Source organism: Procambarus clarkii, chromosome 84 (assembly GCF_040958095.1).
Source record: "Procambarus clarkii isolate CNS0578487 chromosome 84, FALCON_Pclarkii_2.0, whole genome shotgun sequence".
Taxonomy (NCBI): Eukaryota; Metazoa; Arthropoda; class Malacostraca; order Decapoda; family Cambaridae; genus Procambarus; species Procambarus clarkii.
In genome coordinates this window covers 21889439-21906335 of record NC_091233.1, presented here as the reverse complement: position 1 = coordinate 21906335, position 16897 = coordinate 21889439, and the positions used below count along the sequence as shown (strand labels likewise).

The 16897-nt window shown below is 39.8% G+C and overlaps 1 protein-coding gene across 2 annotated transcripts in view; it reads left to right on the top strand.

Annotated features, from left to right (window-relative positions):
* dsd (attractin-like protein dsd) overlaps window positions 1–16897 on the top strand; it is a 54583-nt gene that overhangs the window by 36447 nt on the left and 1239 nt on the right. For both annotated transcript variants that reach the window (XM_069316614.1, XM_069316613.1), the window contains 10 exons: window positions 1597–1920; window positions 3851–3977; window positions 4709–4906; window positions 5406–5546; window positions 7736–7882; window positions 8828–8992; window positions 10727–10937; window positions 11922–12000; window positions 13928–14302; window positions 16472–16586. In XM_069316614.1, coding sequence (XP_069172715.1) covers window positions 1597–1920; window positions 3851–3977; window positions 4709–4906; window positions 5406–5546; window positions 7736–7882; window positions 8828–8992; window positions 10727–10937; window positions 11922–12000; window positions 13928–14302; window positions 16472–16586 — 1882 coding nt within the window. The remainder of the gene's footprint in view (window positions 1–1596; window positions 1921–3850; window positions 3978–4708; window positions 4907–5405; window positions 5547–7735; window positions 7883–8827; window positions 8993–10726; window positions 10938–11921; window positions 12001–13927; window positions 14303–16471; window positions 16587–16897) is intronic.

The window sequence follows — 16897 nt, the reverse complement described above, 5'->3', positions numbered from 1 at the left end:
AATGACCACTCGAACAAAAAAAAATGAGATTCCAGAACCAAACAAATAAACACAAAAAACTCTTGGAAAATCTCGGATAATGTAATTAACTGGGATTATCAAAGATAAAATCTTTGTTGTTTTAAGAACTTTACTGCACTGAGTTATGAAGCATAGCAGAATCTGCCACATGTGTTAGAGATCATACACTGTTCTAAAACCAGTACTAAATTCTAGTTTAACTTGACTAGCAATAACACCTCATTTTCATTAGGTCAGTAACTTTCCAGACTCATTAATCCAAGACATTATCACGTGCACCACTAGTACTGGCTGGTTTTGGCCTATACGGAAGCAGACTCTAATCATCAACACACTCGGCATTAATGTATCAACATAGGTTTTTGACGGGGATACCAGTGCATCTTATCCCCTTCAAACTCCATTGAAATCTTCTGATTCATCTGTGTTTCTCATGTTGTATGAACCTTTACTTTATATTCTTGCATTATGGCATTACCAAACATTTCTTGAGGGAAATAAACTGATGTTAGAGGAGGGGAGAGCTTAATATCCACAGGGTGCAGAAAAACATCAGATTGGGTCGGGATGACAGGGGCAGAGGTCGTGTGGCCTTGGTGACCGACCACCAAATGACAGTACAGTGTAGGCCTCTTGTCTTAGGCAGGAAACACACCTGGTCAGCTGAGTATTTTTACAGTTGGAATAATCAGAGTCACAAAAGTTGATGGAGAAAGCAGCAAGTGTAACTTAAGTTTTCTGATTGTCTTCACATCAGATGGCTTCGAGCAGTGAAACAATAAATGATCAAATGTTTAAAGTTTCTTTGGGATTTTCCCAATTTTGCTGGTGTAAATCCAGATGCTTGGCTCTTAATGACTTCTCTGCTAAGGCATGCAAGATATACGTTGAAAATTTTCTACACATCTATATGTTTAATTTGAATGCATACATGTGGATTGGTGTTATGACTTACAAGGATCGTAGTGCTAGTTGTATACTCTACTATGGAATAATAAAATAAAAATTCATGTTGCACATGCAACACATTAGGTCAAATTCATGTTGCACATGCAACACATTAGGTCAAATTCATGTTGCACATGCAACACATTAGGTCAAATTCATGTTGCACATGCAACACATTAGGTCAAATTCATGTTGCACATGAAACACATTAGGTCACTGCAGGTTCTGCATTCACTCTACTATACTGACACCAGCTTTTGCTTTTCTTCGACACAGAATTAGCATAAAGAATGGGGTAACAAAAGTCACACCAATATGTATGTGTTAGGAATTATTATCTTTAAATAGTTGCACATAAAAGAACAATTTATTCAGTTAAAATCATCCATCACACTATTATCATCTTGGCAGTATTTTTTTTTTTAATTAAACTTGTTCTTCCTTCCATTTTGAATCACAAGTAGAAGTTGAAAAGTTATTAGATTCAGCAAGCCATTAATAAAGTTTACTATGCTTAGGTATTTAGTTGGTTTTCTGCTCTTAATTACTCTTCACTTTACTGCCAGATATATCTCATATGTAATTTAAGAATTTTTATCAAACATTATTTTTACCGTTGATGTGCAGGGTGTGGCGAGCGGAGAGGGGTGTGAGGACACCTTACGGTCTCGCTGCAAGTCCCTCAACACCTGCCTGCTGTGTCGTGCTCACCACCACTGCGACTGGGTGGAACAAGTGTGTGTTGCTGCACCGAACAGAACATCAACTGGTGGGGCCACGGGAGAGGCAGGACCTAGCTTAACACTAAAAGATATTCCCACCACTCCATCTATTGACCATGATCACCGGACACCCATGAACGGTGGTACCCGCAGTGCACTGCCTAATCACAGACCGTGTGAGCTCACGTGTGCAGAGAGATTATCTTGTTCCAACTGCACTGAAACCAAGGTAAGAATATCAGTTGTTTATAAAGATTTGGTTTATGAATACTGTAAATAAATAAATATCCTAAGAGGTAGATAAAATAGCGAGTAGATGGTATTAATGCTGTATTGTTAAGGTACTCATGTTCTGGAATCTACTGGTTTAGGGGAATTCTTCTGGCCTCTTGGTGGCCTGAAGAATTGGTTTCTGATGCTTCTAGCCTGGTGTTTGAACCTGGACTTTTTACATTGCTCCACCTCTTTCGGCAGATCGATCGAATGATGTACAGTACTTCCCTGGTTCAACCTTCTCCTCTGGTCTACGTGTCTTAATAGTTTTTCATGTGTCTTTTTCATCATTTGTATAGAGAGTAAGTGTCTGGTATTTCACCATTTGTGTGTGTTCTTCCAACTTCTTGCCTCACAGTGGCAGAGCAAGATTGCCAGGCACTCATTTCATCGCTATCTGTCTCTTCATCATTTTTTCTGTTTCGGTCAAGGCTGTCCTGTTCTTTTTGTCCTGGTTGTTTTTGGATTGGCATCTCATGCCTAATTTTGCTGCCTCATGACTCAACGATGGCAGAGCCGCTGTTGTTTTCATTCAGCGTTGACACTTCATCAAACCACAAATTGTCTTGTGTGTGTTTTCACCTCCAGTCAAGTCTTGCTCTTTTTGAGCCATCCTGGTCTCTTACCTCTGGGCGTTGGTCTTCCTCTCCTTGTTCCATTTTAGTCTTCCTCCCCTTCAGCTCCATGATATCTTTCTCAAAGCTCTGTTTTTGTTGGCTTTCCCCTCTGGCTATATTGTTGGAGAGCTCTGGAGGTGGAGGTTTTGTTCTTTTGGTCTTGGTGGGCAGTTTGTTCATTTGCAGCCTTCTCCTTCTTTTCTAGTGAAGATTGAGTCACTAGCTTTCAAAGGGGTATATTGGTGATTGATGCTTGGTTGGTCGGGCTGGGGGTGCATCACTTGGGTCAAGTGGTGGCTGTTTGCTGCTACCTATGGGTCACCGGTTCTGCCTTAGTGGATGCCTTGATTGTTGACTGCATTTCCTTGGTCCCCCTGTTCCAAGGCTCATATTTCCAAGGTTATCTGCAGTCTCATTAAATCTAGCAACCCTACAGTCTACCCCCGGATCCTTGATATTCACAAGTATGCTGCATTGGCCCGCATTATTCTATAACATGTCCTGGCCTGACACCAGGCTAGGCAAATGTCTGATATTTGGGCTTTGGGGTTTTGGCATTTTATTCCATGGTCGCACTTGGTCATGTGTTACCTTGGGGCCATGTATACCAGCCTGGATTCTCTTCTTTGCCCTAGTGCATGCTGCCTCTCTTCCTCCTCCTTGGTAAATTCCCCTTTTTCTTCTATGGTTAGTTAGCTTTAGAGCGCCACCACCCCAGAAACCCAGTGTTCAATATAATGATATGCCTCTTTCTGGAGGAGCCCAAGTGGCTTCCTGCCTGCCTCCCTCCCTCCTTATTTAGTTAGTCAGTGTGTTGGTGGCTGTTCATCAGCTCTAGAACTGATCAAGAAGGATGGCTGCATGTGGAAGCAAGTTTGCCGGGTGGTTGCATTCAGTACTATGAGTTTTGCTTTAATTTTGAATATTTCTCTTGTTCTGTGTGAATCATTTGTAGAGTTGTTTGGTAATTTTGAGGCTTGGGTATTTGTTATCCCACCCGTTGTCTCTAAAACTTCTCTGACTTTCTGACCGCTTTCTCAGTGTGGTGGTAAAGTGTCACACACACACTGCCTCTGTGAGGAGGTCAGGTTTTAGCTTTGGTCCCCAGTAAGCCAAACTGAAGCTCGTACATCTGATTGTGACCCATTTGCATGGAACATTTTCAGTGAGATAGCTTTGAGGAACCATAGAGGCTCATCCATAAATAGATGTTTCAATTCAATCAATGTTTGGTTTTCAAGAATTAAAAACTACTTTCTTTTTCTTTAGGGCTCGTGTATGTGGTGTTTCAACCAACAGCGATGTGTTAACAACAATTCATATTTGGTGAGCTTCCCGTATGGACAGTGCAGAGAGTGGACAACAGAGGCCAAGAGGTGTCCGGATGTGGAGTCAGGTGAGGTGAAATGTTTGCGTGTAACAGCAATGGGCATTCCCTTGTTTTAGATATTTTAGAATGTTGTAACAGTTTTCATTTTGGTTATCAACATTTATTTAGATCTATTGAAGTTGTAAATTATGATAACACAATGATTAGTGAATGGTGAAACACAAAACTGAGCAATATTCTAAAATGAAAAAATTGTACACACTACAGTATAATAAATCTTGCTCCAGATACGTGCCTATCATGGAAGTTAACTGGGTTTGAGCATATGAGCAGATTGTACATGAATACTGTACTTTGTTGCCAAGTACATACCTGTTTTCCGAATACTCTACTATATTTGGATTATCTGAATATAGAAATATTTGATTTATCATCCTCATTAGCCAGATTTGTGTTCTGGATGCACCCTCTTTAAGCTTTCTACTTTGGGACACACTCGGGAGCACTATCGGGGTTTCCAGAGTGTGTGTGTGTTGACTGCATCTGGGCATGTGGGTCACTAAAGGTCAAATCTGCAAGTGTTTGGTTTGGGAGTGTGGCTACCAGTGGTCTTGATAGAGTGGCATTGATTAGAGCAACTTGCGAATGGATCAGTGACCACCTAATCTTGGTAAGTGAAGCAGTCACCCCCCTCTCATCTTGCCCAGCCTCAGGCCCTGTGGCTGTGAGGCAGGATATTCAGTGTTATTAGTTATAATTGAATTAATTGAAAATAACCGATGTGTATTATTCGACAGGTGTGAGTCGATGCAGCATTCACCAGACGTGCAAGGAGTGCCAGGCAGATGTGGCATGTGGCTGGTGTGACGATGGCAGTGGCACAGGCATTGGCACGTGCATAGAGGGAGGACAGCGTGGGCCCATCAATCCAGTCACAGGAGTTATGCAGAAGAGCAAATGTCCCAAATTAAATTGGTTCTTTACAGACTGTCCATGTGAGTTTGTGTTGGAGGGTTGAATAGCCTTAATATCATCATAATTGATTGAAATATTCTACCCTTAATATCATAATTGAATGAAATACCCTTAATATCATCATAATTGAATGCAACACTGGTATTGGTAATGTTCAGTTAGTGAACTGTAATACATGTAACCTACAAGGCATTGTGCCGAACGAACACTTGGAAAATTAACATGCTTTGCCGTATTTACCTGATTTCAGTCTTGAATATTCATTTACCAAGTTGAAGTGCAACATTTCAATTATCATAGCATTATAATTTTTATTTTTATTTGTTATACTGTAGCAGTAACAGTAGTTTAATTACCATTCCAGCTAAAAAAAATTTGTTTCCCTTTTAAAGATTTTACTACGTCCAAATATTCACTTACTGTTCAGTATTTTGTTATTACTGAATTACTTTGATTATGACAGCTTTGATATGTATATACAGTATATAGTATATCTTATTGTCTGCTTTCTCTTTCCAGTATGTAATTGTAATGGACACAGTAGGTGTGAAAATGACAGTCTGTGCATATTACCCTGTTCCAATAATACTGCTGGATCGCACTGCCATCATTGCATTGAAAAGTTTTTTGGAAAACCCATCAATGGTGGCCTTTGCAAACGTAAGTTGTGGTTACTATTGGGTTGTAATTTGGGAGATTTTTTTTTTTTTAGTGTATGTCATGTATGTCATTAATTTTCCATAGATACAGTATGAGAGTTACACTCGTGTCACAGTCTTCACTATTATCATTGTCATACGAGGTTTTGACACGTTTGGCTGTTTTGGTATCCACCGCCCTCTCGGTTAACACGTTAGTGAACAAATCCACAAGGGCCGTGACGAGGATTTGAACCTGCGTCCGGGAGCATCCCAGACACTGCCTTAATCGACTGAGCTACGACAGGGTTAAAAGAGTTGAAACCGAAGTTCTACTGAACTTACTGGGTCCTGTAGCCTCTCCGAGGCACAAACCAGGATTTTACACAACTCCCCCCTGCACTCGAGCTATGTCAATAGGCCGTTCTCCCTCTTCGCCCTTACATCATTACACACAGAAATCACACTAATGTGATGTATCCAATGAACAAATCCACAAGGGCCATGACGAGGATTCGAACCTGCGTCTGGGAGCATCCCAGACACTGCCTCAAACGACTGAGCTACGACAGGGTTAAAAGAGTTGAAACCGAAGTTCTACTGAACTTAGTTATTAACACGTTAGTGTTCACTGTAGTGAACACTAAAACACATCAACAGTACTCCGACAGAAAATGGGGCAATAAATTACTTGAACGTTTTTATGTCAATCAACTCGACTTCATAAGTACGAAGAATTGATTGATAGATTGATGAAGATTAAGGCACCCAAGAGGTGGCACGGGCATGAATAGCCCGTAATACAAACAATGTAATATAGTGTGTGATATATTGACAGGACGGTGACATGTGAGGTGGAAAAAAAAAGTATGTAATATTGGTTAATGAATACAAGAAAAAAAAGGAAACTGCAGAAGACCCATTGGCCAAGACATGTGAATTTCTAGAAGTAATGTCCCTATGTAAATTGTTCTTTATTAATCATCTTATTTAGATCATTTTTAAAGTGATCCATTAAAAATGGGTCCAAAGTGTATAAACCATAACTAACATTCATCTTGACGAAACACCACACTAGAAAGATTCATCTTAATATGATTTTGTAATTTGTTGCTTCAATAATATTTCTAATTTCAAATACTTTTACAATTTATAATTGAAGACAACCTCTCCCAATCATTTTGGTGAGAGTCTTGTGACGAATGAATAAATAGAGCATTAGACAGTTGACCATTTCTTAGAAAATATTTAATTTGAGAAATTCAAACTTAAAAGTTTCTGGATGTTTGATTTATGTAGTATGTGTCACAATCTTTACAGGGGATTTTTGAAATGTCGGTTATTACTATGACGGCTGTTACTGATAATTTACCAATGGTATTTTCAAAATTAAATGCCACGTGTAAATCAAATAGTTTCAAGGCCTTGACAATGTTTTCAAACCCAGAAAAATATGGTTAGTATAACACATTTTTAGGGCAAATTTTCTCGGCACTTATTTTGTTATATATAATGTATGCTGTGCTTTGCTATGGCAAGCTTCCAAGAAACTTATTGGGTAGCAAGCTTGTATCCAATACTCAATATTTTCAAACTCTTCATCTAAGAACTCTGGACTAACAATTCGAAGAGCTCGTAAATACATAGGAGAAGAAGAATATTGTTTAACATTGTAACAGTACCCAGAGAAATACTGAACATACAATGAACACTATACTTATGAGAACACTTTAGAAGCATAAAGACACTGTAGTTAGAAGAACATGTTAGAAGAATAAAGCAGTTAGGGAACTCTCATGGCCCTTGGAATTTAACAAGATAAAGGCATGTGATGGAGTAACAAAATACTGTACAAATAAAATTCACTGTAGATAAATTCTACATATTGGATTGTTTTTTAATTCAAATTAGGCAACATTCAACCTATGAAGAGATGTTATGGAACACAGAAAAGGAGATTTAATGGTTCCGGATAGTACAATTTCCAAAGGAGCACATAAAGGTCATAGCAAGAGGTGCTTATGCTACTCTTGTCAATTTTTGAATGGTCCTCAGCTGTATAAATATCCGTATCCTTGTCTGCATCCATGTCTGTTTATAAATGTGTCGGTTGCCCTTACATATCCTTCTACTATTTTGTAAAAAGATTTTGTTTATAATTATTGCAGACATTTTTTAATGCTATACCCCTAAAGCTTCTTTGATTTTTAGCATGCATGTGCAATGAACACGGTGATACATGCAACAGGGAGAGTGGTCGCTGCAATTGCCACACCAAGGGTGTGACTGGTGACCACTGTGAGCGCTGTGACACGCAGAACAACTACGTGGGGGAGCCGCTTCAGGGATCATGCTTCTGTGAGTTGAGGAAATGATGCCTTCAATTAGAGCTTTCAAGAATTTTTGTTATTTGTTTATTATTTAGTTCATTTCTTATGCACCCCCATAACCAGCCTGTGGTGGAAAAGATGCCAGGGGAACATAATATGCATCTTATCTTGAGATCTTATCTTGTATGATTTCGGGGCTTCAGTGTCCCCGCAGCTCAGTCCTCGATCAGGCCTCCACCCCCAGAAAGCAGCCCGTGACAGCTGACTAACACCCAGGTACCTAATTTACTGCTAGGTAACAGGGGCATAGGGTGAAAGAAACTCTGCCCATTGTTTCTCGCCGGCACCCGGGATCAAACCCGGGACCACAGGATTACAAGTCCAGCGTGCTGTCCGCTCGGCCGACCGGCTCCCTTGTATGGGGACTATATTTGTGGTTTTCCTGTACTGTATGCCCCACTAATCACCCTTACATATCTAATGATCAGTACTTCTTTATCAGTATACAGTATTTCTTAATGATTTTAAATGCTTTTTTTTATTGTACTTATATTTTTTAATTTCATTATTTTATTAGAGTCCAAACCTGATTGTATATTGACATAACACTTAATTAGCCAAATGAATCTTTATATTGAATCTTGATAATTCAGGGGGACCAATACAGAGTTTAAAAATTGTCATTTACTTCCAAGGAAACGTTGTTTTGGGTATCGTGAAATGTAGCGTATAGCATACAACACTGTACGTTGGTTTAGAAATTAATATTTATATTAAATGGAAACCTTTGAAAAAATGGTAGGGAGTTGGAACTTGTTTAATTAAATGGTGGTGCTGCAGACATATGTTCTTTTAATACTAAAGCACTGTACTGTATTTGTTTAAACTATAATATAATATATATATATGCATGAAATGTCAAACATTTTAATTTGTTGTAAGTGATGTCTTACGTGTTTCTTTTCCCTTGTAGACGACCTTCAGATTGACTATCAGTTTACATTTAACCTCTCGAAGCATGAAGACCGTCACATACGGCAGATCAACTTCTTCAATGTTCCCACAAAGAGTGATGTAGACACAGATTTTGACATATACTGTTCTAAAGCAACAAAAATCAAGATATCAGCAAAAACAAGTAAGTAATCCATGTGGTATTTATGTTTGACAGGTAATTGATCTGTATTTTTGTCATAGAGCATTACTGTACAATAGGGGCTCCCAGTGTTGTGTGCACTTCTTTTACAATTTATATGGTATTCATAATTTTGTAAGTCCAGGTGGCCTACTGTTTACATAATGCAGAGTGTGGCCCTATTATTTTGATCCCTCTTTTCCAGATTCTCTGGTTATTCTGAAGTATAAATACCTGTATTCTATTCTCCATTGCCATTTACTGAACTGAAAAGATGTTAGTTTAATGCCTTTAACAGTATAATCATATTTTTCCCAGTCTTAATCTTTATATTTCACTTATTACATGAAGTTTACTTTTAAAAGAATTTATAGCACAGTTTTTCATTTGTCTGCTATCCTGTCTTCATTTTCTTTCCTTAGTTCCTTCTCACTGCCATGTTTACGTTTTGAGTTTATTTGTATTTCTCATATGTTTGCGGGTTTGGTTTCTTTCTGTATTAGTTCCATTTTCTTTTGTGTATATCTGATTTTGGAATGAATCATGGAGTGTTTTCATTATAAATTTTGTCAAGTTTTTCATATATAGTGTTTACATCCTCACATCAAGAATTCTTCCCAATCAAATGCATTGGCAAATGTTATTAATTTCATGTCATGTCCATTTTTTAAGTTTAGTTTCTCTCATATCTCCTTGTTACTTATCTCTTCTATTATATTAAATGGCATTTTTAATTTCCGATAAGACCTGATTGCTCTTTCCTAATAGAGGCAGGCTAAATATTTGTTCACATGTCCTTGCAAATATGAAGATCGAGCAACGATGAGATCTCCTTCCCTTACTCCCGTGGCCTGTTATACAAGCTGTTATATTAAAGTCTCACGGAGGAAATTTGTAAACTTGTTAGTCCATATCTCTTCTGTTCTTGCATCATAAGCTTTTTAGTCTTTCGATTTCATATTAAGTTAATCATAGCCTGCATTCTTGTTTTATATTTTTTTCTTATTAGCTTGTGACCATTTAAGTTTTTTTTGTTAGTGGTCCAGCTTTTCTCTTGTCCATGTTTTAATTGTTGATGGGATGTATGCATTTCTGAATACTAAATTTTTGGCTTGATTTCAAATTTCCAATGCTACCACCTGTACAACTCTTGGGCTATCGAGAATTTATTTTTTAACGATGAAGTGGTCTGTCTCCTCCATTGCAACACTTCTTTTTTTTTTTCTATGGCAACTCTAGGTTGAATATTCCTTTGGAAAGACATCTTTACTTTGAATTCTCTTCTTTAACTTTGTTTCAGCTAATGTAGTAACATCGGGTAATTTCTGCTGTGTTGCATCATTTAGTTTTCATTAACTTGCTCCATCTATGTTAGTATAAACAAAATACATGCATTTATTCCTCCTTTTAGTTCCCTTTTTTTATATGCTCTTGGCACGGTTGCAAAGAAAATTGGAAGACAAATTTGTTTGTAATACAGTTTTCTGTGTATACAGATAATACTTGATGTAAGTTACCCCCTTGCATAATCCAAGGGTTAAAACACTATAAACCTCGGAACTGGTTAATTTCATTATTGATCAGATGTTTACTCTTATTCAAAATTACAGATGTTAAATGTTACATTCACCCTCTCATAGACGTGTTTGTGATGTGCAAGTTTCAGATTATGCGACGGGCATAATTCCATGAATTTGAGAAACATTTTTTCACCGGCGTGATTATTATTACTTTCAGCTCGGAGTCACGAGTCTTGGATAATTCGTAACTTCACTGGCACACGAATTAAGCGGAGATTCAGCGCTTCAGAGTACACGTTTGGTTCTGCTGACAACAACACCACCTTCCATGTTTATGTCTACAACTTCACACCACCTATAGAAATTGTTGTCTCTTTTTCACAACATCCTAAACTGGATTTAATTCAGTTTTTTTCTATATTTTCTTTGTAAGTATTCAACTGCAGTACATTTTTGTATATCAGAATTATGTGAAAAGATGCTGACATTTTTATGAGGAGTCTTATATGAAGGTAATGATGCAGCCTGTTGTGTGTATTGAGACATCAATGATTTAACAAGAAAACATTGCTATGCTCAGGAGTGTGGGTAGGAATGATTTTACTGCATTATGACCAATTTTAAAATTAGGTGTATAAGTAACTAGGGAATTGTGACTATCCCACTTCCCCACCAGTACTAGGCCTCACTTACCGGTAGTTGATGTTAGGAAAGTATTGTTTGGCAAGGGAAAGAATCTATCTGGAGGAAGCACCAAGCCATTACAGCTATAGTATATAGTACTGGGAAGGGATCAGGATAAAGATTTAAGGTGGGATGAGAGGAAGGAATGATGCTCAACCACTTGGACAGTTGGGGATTGAACGCCGACCTGCATGAAGCGAGTCCGTCACTCTACTGTTCAGCCCAAGTGAGGCTCTGGATCGTGAGGGATGTAGTTAGTGTGTACACGCGTGGGTGTTGTGCTATTTACTGGAGTAGGGACAGTGCTGTTGGTCAGGTTCGCTGAGGTAAATACATCGAGTGATCTTCTAAATGATAGTTTAATATCAGGGTTTGTAAATCAAATTATGCAGTTCATAAATTGTGTGTATTTGACATAATATACAAAACAGTTTGCATTGTTTAAATTTTAAATGAATACCAGTACTTACTTATATAAATTTACATATAATAAAGACTGGGGTGGGTAGAGCATTTGTAAAGCTACATATACCGATGTTCATTTTGTGAAAATATATTCCCTATTAATGTCAACGTTTTTCTTTGCACATAATATTCTTACTTTGATAAATTGAAATTTACAAGATATTTTTAGTCAATCTTTTCTTTTTTAGATAAAGAAATGAACTTTTCCATTCATTAAATATAAGTGATACTGTACTAATATAATGTACTTACTTCTTTCACAGGTGTTTTTTAGTGTTGTTAACATTGGCTGCAATATTGTGGAAAATAAAACAAAAATATGACATCTATACCAGGAGACAGGCAAGTGAAAAGTTTTATTACAAAAATAATATAAATTTAAGCACAAACCAGGGGCCTCGTAGCCTGGTGGATAGTGCGCAGGATTCGTAATTCTGTGGCGCGGGTTCGATTCCCGCACGAGGCAGAAACAAATGGGCAAAGTTTCTTTCACCCTGAATGCCCCTGTTACCTAGCAGTAAATAGGTACCTGGGAGTTAGTCAGCTGTCACGGGCTGCTTCCTGGGGGTGGAGGCCTGGTCGAGGACCGGGCCGCGGGGACACTAAAGCCCCGAAATCATCTCCAGATAACCAGTATATCTACAATAGTTTTTGTTATTATCTCTTGATCGTTTTAAATTAATCGACCGAGATCGATCGATTCTCAATTTAAAATCGGGAAATCAATTCTCACAAGTCAAGTCTGGTCTCTGGCCAGGCTTGGGGACTAGAAGAACTCCCAAAACCCCATTAAGCAGTATCAAGCAGATCGCCTTGTTAGCTGTTCAGCTCCTCTCTTGGCCATGTATTAATTGTTGATGGGATTTATTCATTTCTGATTATTAATTTTGAATTATTAATTTATATTTGTGAAAATATTGGCCAAGAAAGTGCTGAGGTGGGGAAATGAAGTATTTTGTCATTCAGTGATTGGTTTTAGGAGATTGGATCCTTCAGAGTGTAGCTCTGGTAGCACCCCGTAGCTGAACACACCCGGCCTCTGAGACCCCATCCATCACCCACCGATGGCCAGAATCAGACTCTGGTTCACTGCATGAGGCAAGGGAAGCTTGAAAATCAAACATTTACCCAAACCAGAAATAATTCAGCTTAAAGTATTGGCGTAACAAAAGGGAATGTTTGAAGGAAGTTAGGCACTCGTAGGTAAACTTGGCAAATGATTGTTGTTGAGGTGGGGGAGGGGACTGATAGACTAGCCATGATGCACCTTATACCTGACTGCTATCAAATAGTAGCCCAGGTCACCTGAAGTCTCACCCAGCCAAACCCCTAATTCTTCAACATGGCATTATCATTCTGGGGCCCCCATTAGTGCTGAGTTTTCTTGGAAAATTAGTTCTGCCTGGAGGGGTGTGCATCACCCTTACTGTATTTGTGTTGAGCATTTGGTTGAGTCCCCCCTCAGTTCAAGTGGGGCCGATCGGCCGAGCGAACAGCACGCTGGACACGTGATAATGTGGTCCCGGGATCGATCCCGGGTGCCGGCGAGAAACAATGGACAGAGTTTCCTTCACCCTGATGCACCTATTACCTAGCAGTAAATAGGTACCTGGGAGTTAATTAGCTGTCACGGGCTGCTTCCTGGGGGTGGAGGCCTGGTCGAGGACCGGGCTGTGGGGACACTAAAAAGCCCCAAAATCAACTCAAGATAACCTCCCTCGTGGCAGAGACCTTTGCAAGGTCATCTCCAGTAGAGAGGGAGGGGGTGACTTGGAACCCTGGGTAACCTAGACTTCCACCTACTAGGGGTCAGGTGCATATATACATTTATTCAAAAAGTGACTTGTTTTGTTGCTGTTTGGGTGAAATTAGCCCATAGAGCATGGGAAATGTATCCTGGAGGCATCTCCAGTTACAACCATTCCCTCAGTGCAGTGAATTGGATTTGGTCTCATTTTCATTGAATCAAGGTTGTACTGTATATTCATATGTATAATGAGTGAGTCAGTCTTGCGTTTTAAGTTATTGAGAATAAATTATCAGATTATTTGTTGATAAAATCTATTCATAAATTAAGCATATCATGTGGCTTATCATTGTAGTTGTGGAGAATTGTACTGTACCATTAAATTTGATGCTCCCAGAATTTCTTAATTAATCCACTTAATTGACACAAAAAAAACTAAATAAGCTTAGTGGACGATTTTTTCATACTTTTTGTTTCATTCTCAACCCCACTTTATAATTTTAATGCTTGTGATCCTTGCAGCGTCTTCTGGTTGAGATGGAGGCTATGGCATCTCGACCATTCCGCCCTATTCTTCTGGAACTGTATCCAAGGGGCGTGGCTGCCGAGGCGTTAGAAACTAGTGACACAACTCCTGCAACAACTTCTTCCATAACCAGCACCACCATAACTACAACACTCACCAACAACTGCTGTGTCACAGGAACTAACGGGGCCATGCCAAATGCCACTGCCATTCCTTATCTTGCTTCCAATGCCATCACAAAGGCTTCAAGCAAAGATAATACCAAATCTTGTAATAATAGTGCCAATAAAGTCATCCCAAATGGAACATCACCAGATAGTCTGTCCTCTGACCTCTTGGACAGCCTTGGCACACTCAAAGTTAAAAAAAAGGTATTGGCATTTCTTAAATATTTTTTATAGCTTAATGGTTCACCCAGGATTCATATTATCTGATACTCATGATTTTTAATCCCATTATTACAGGGGTCATTACATATGGTGATGTCCATATATTCAAGGAAAGAAGGGAGGGGTGAATCAAGTTACCACCAAATCTATTAGCTCACTATGATGCAAAGGAACGAATCTCAGCTCTCGATCACCTCTTGAAAATGCTAATTAGAAATGGTAAGACTGAGAATTCTTGCTCAGCAAATTACTGTTAGCAGATCAAAGACCACACTCACTCCACTTGCTACCAGATGACATCACAACAGAGTTGGAAGAGCCAGGTACCCCTCACATAGTCCATGGCAGATGAACAAATCCACAAGGGCCGTGACGAGGATTCGAACCTGCGTCCGAGAGCATCCCAGATGCTGCCTTAATCGACCGAGCTACGACTCGGCAGCGTCTGGGATGCTCTCGGACGCAGGTTTGAATCCTCGTCACGGCCCTTGTGGATTTGTTCATTTGATGCATCACACAATTGTGATTTGTGTGTGTATAGTCCTGGCATCCACCCATATACTTCCTAGCTGTGCCATGGCTGAGTTAGTTTAGATTTATTATGTGTCCTACTTGTTTCCCAGTCTTTTTACATGCCTCTGACTAGCTATCTTTTTCCTGAAGCTGTTTTGTGTGTTGCCTTCAGTGTGGTTCTTCTTCCCTTGAGTTGAACCACTTCCTTGGTGGTTCCTTGGGGTCTTTGCTCTGGACTTGGATCTTCAAGATGGGCTTCTCTTATGCTAAGTGGTAAGGGGCGGTACATCTGTCAAATGATAACGCAGGTGCTTAGAATGAACGAACTCCTCACATATAAAATGTTTCTTTTGTGTGTTTGAATTGCATCATTACCCCTCTTGAGTTTCACTTGAGGGTGCAATGGGCTTACTTTTGTTTAGCCCTCTTTTTTTTTTTCTTTTTTTTTTTCTTTTTTTTTTTTTTCATTATCCGGTTCTCATCAGGGATGTGGCCTCTTTCTGCCTCTATGTGCTAGTGCTGGTGGATGTAGTGGTTTCATCTGAAGATGTTGGCATCACCTCATAGTTTTTGGGCCATCCCTTCTCCTTCCTGACTTGGGGGATGGGGCGCCCTTCTTTGCTTACCTGAGCATGACCTGTGTCCTCTTGGTTGCAAATTCTAGGTTTGTTCTGGTTGGGCAAGGTATTTTCTCTTATTCTGTGCTCTGAATCTGTACAAGGAGCCTGCTCTTTTCCCTCTGTTTTAGGTGGTGGCGGGAAGTTGCAAGGGCCGGGCTTTGTGTCCCCTGGATTCCTTGGGTTCTTCCGTATATTTCCCAGGTGGGTACCTTGACTTCCCCGAGTGTTTTCCAAAGTTTTGGCATTTCACCCCAGTTCTGACTTTGTACTTTGAGATCTTGTTTAGTGCTTTGTTTATACAGGGTGGCCCCTGCCTTTGCTGTGAATTTATCCTGGTGTTTTGGTTGTGTGTTGTGCGGCATTACTTTGGTAACGTGTTGAGTGAGGGGCTAGTGTGAGTAACGTACCTTGAGGTGGTTCCGAGGATCTGTGTCCCCGTGTGACGTACCTTGAGGTGGTTCCGAGGATCTGTGTCCCCGTGTGACGTACCTTGAGGTGGTTCCGAGGATCTGTGTCCCCGTGGGCAGGTCTTTGACTACCTCTTGGTTGGTAGTCTGGTCAGATGGGTTGTTAGATGCCACTGCTTTCACTCTAATGTTGAATGACTACTGGGTTAGGTATCCATTGGAGGTTATTATCAAATTACCCTTTTGAGCACTGAGAGGGGTCAACTGATTGTGCCCCTTGACATGTCAGACGAGATTACTGGAGCAATATGTGTTGAGGAAGTAATTACTGGAGCAACATAAGAGTTTACTGGGCCAACATGAGCAAGGGTTTACTGGATCAACGTGAGCAAGGGTTTACTGGTGCAACTTGTAGTGATGAGGTACATGTTATATGAAAATTATCCTTTTTTTTTTGCTAAAATGTAAGGCATATTTCCATCCTGATGACTTAAGAACTATAAAGAAACGTCTTTGCAGATCGTTTCTGGGGCATAATTTATTTCTTGCAGATTTGAAATTGAAAGTAATTTTTTTTGGTCATGATTGTAAGTAGTTTATTTTTTTGGTAGGTTAATCCTAGCCCCATTGCCCTGGAGCCCTGTTGTGGGAACCGTGCCGCCGTCCTCTCCCTCCTGGTGCAGCTGCCAACTGGTGGAGAACCTTATACTCCCATAGGTCACCCAGGTATGTTTCTTATTGTGTCTTAACATTACCTTATGATTAAGATATGACCTTAAGATTAAGACCAAACTCTCACAAGTCACATTGCCCTGGAGCCCTGTTGTGGGAACCGTGCCGCCGTCCTCTCCCTCCTGGTGCAGCTGCCAACTGGTGGAGAACCTTATACTCCCATAGGTCACCCAGGTATGTTTCTTATTGTGTCTTAACATTACCTTATGATTAAGATATGACCTTAAGATTAAGACCAAACTCTCACAAGTCACATTGCCCTGGAGCCCTGTTGTGGGAACCGTGCCGCCGTCCTCTCCCTCCTG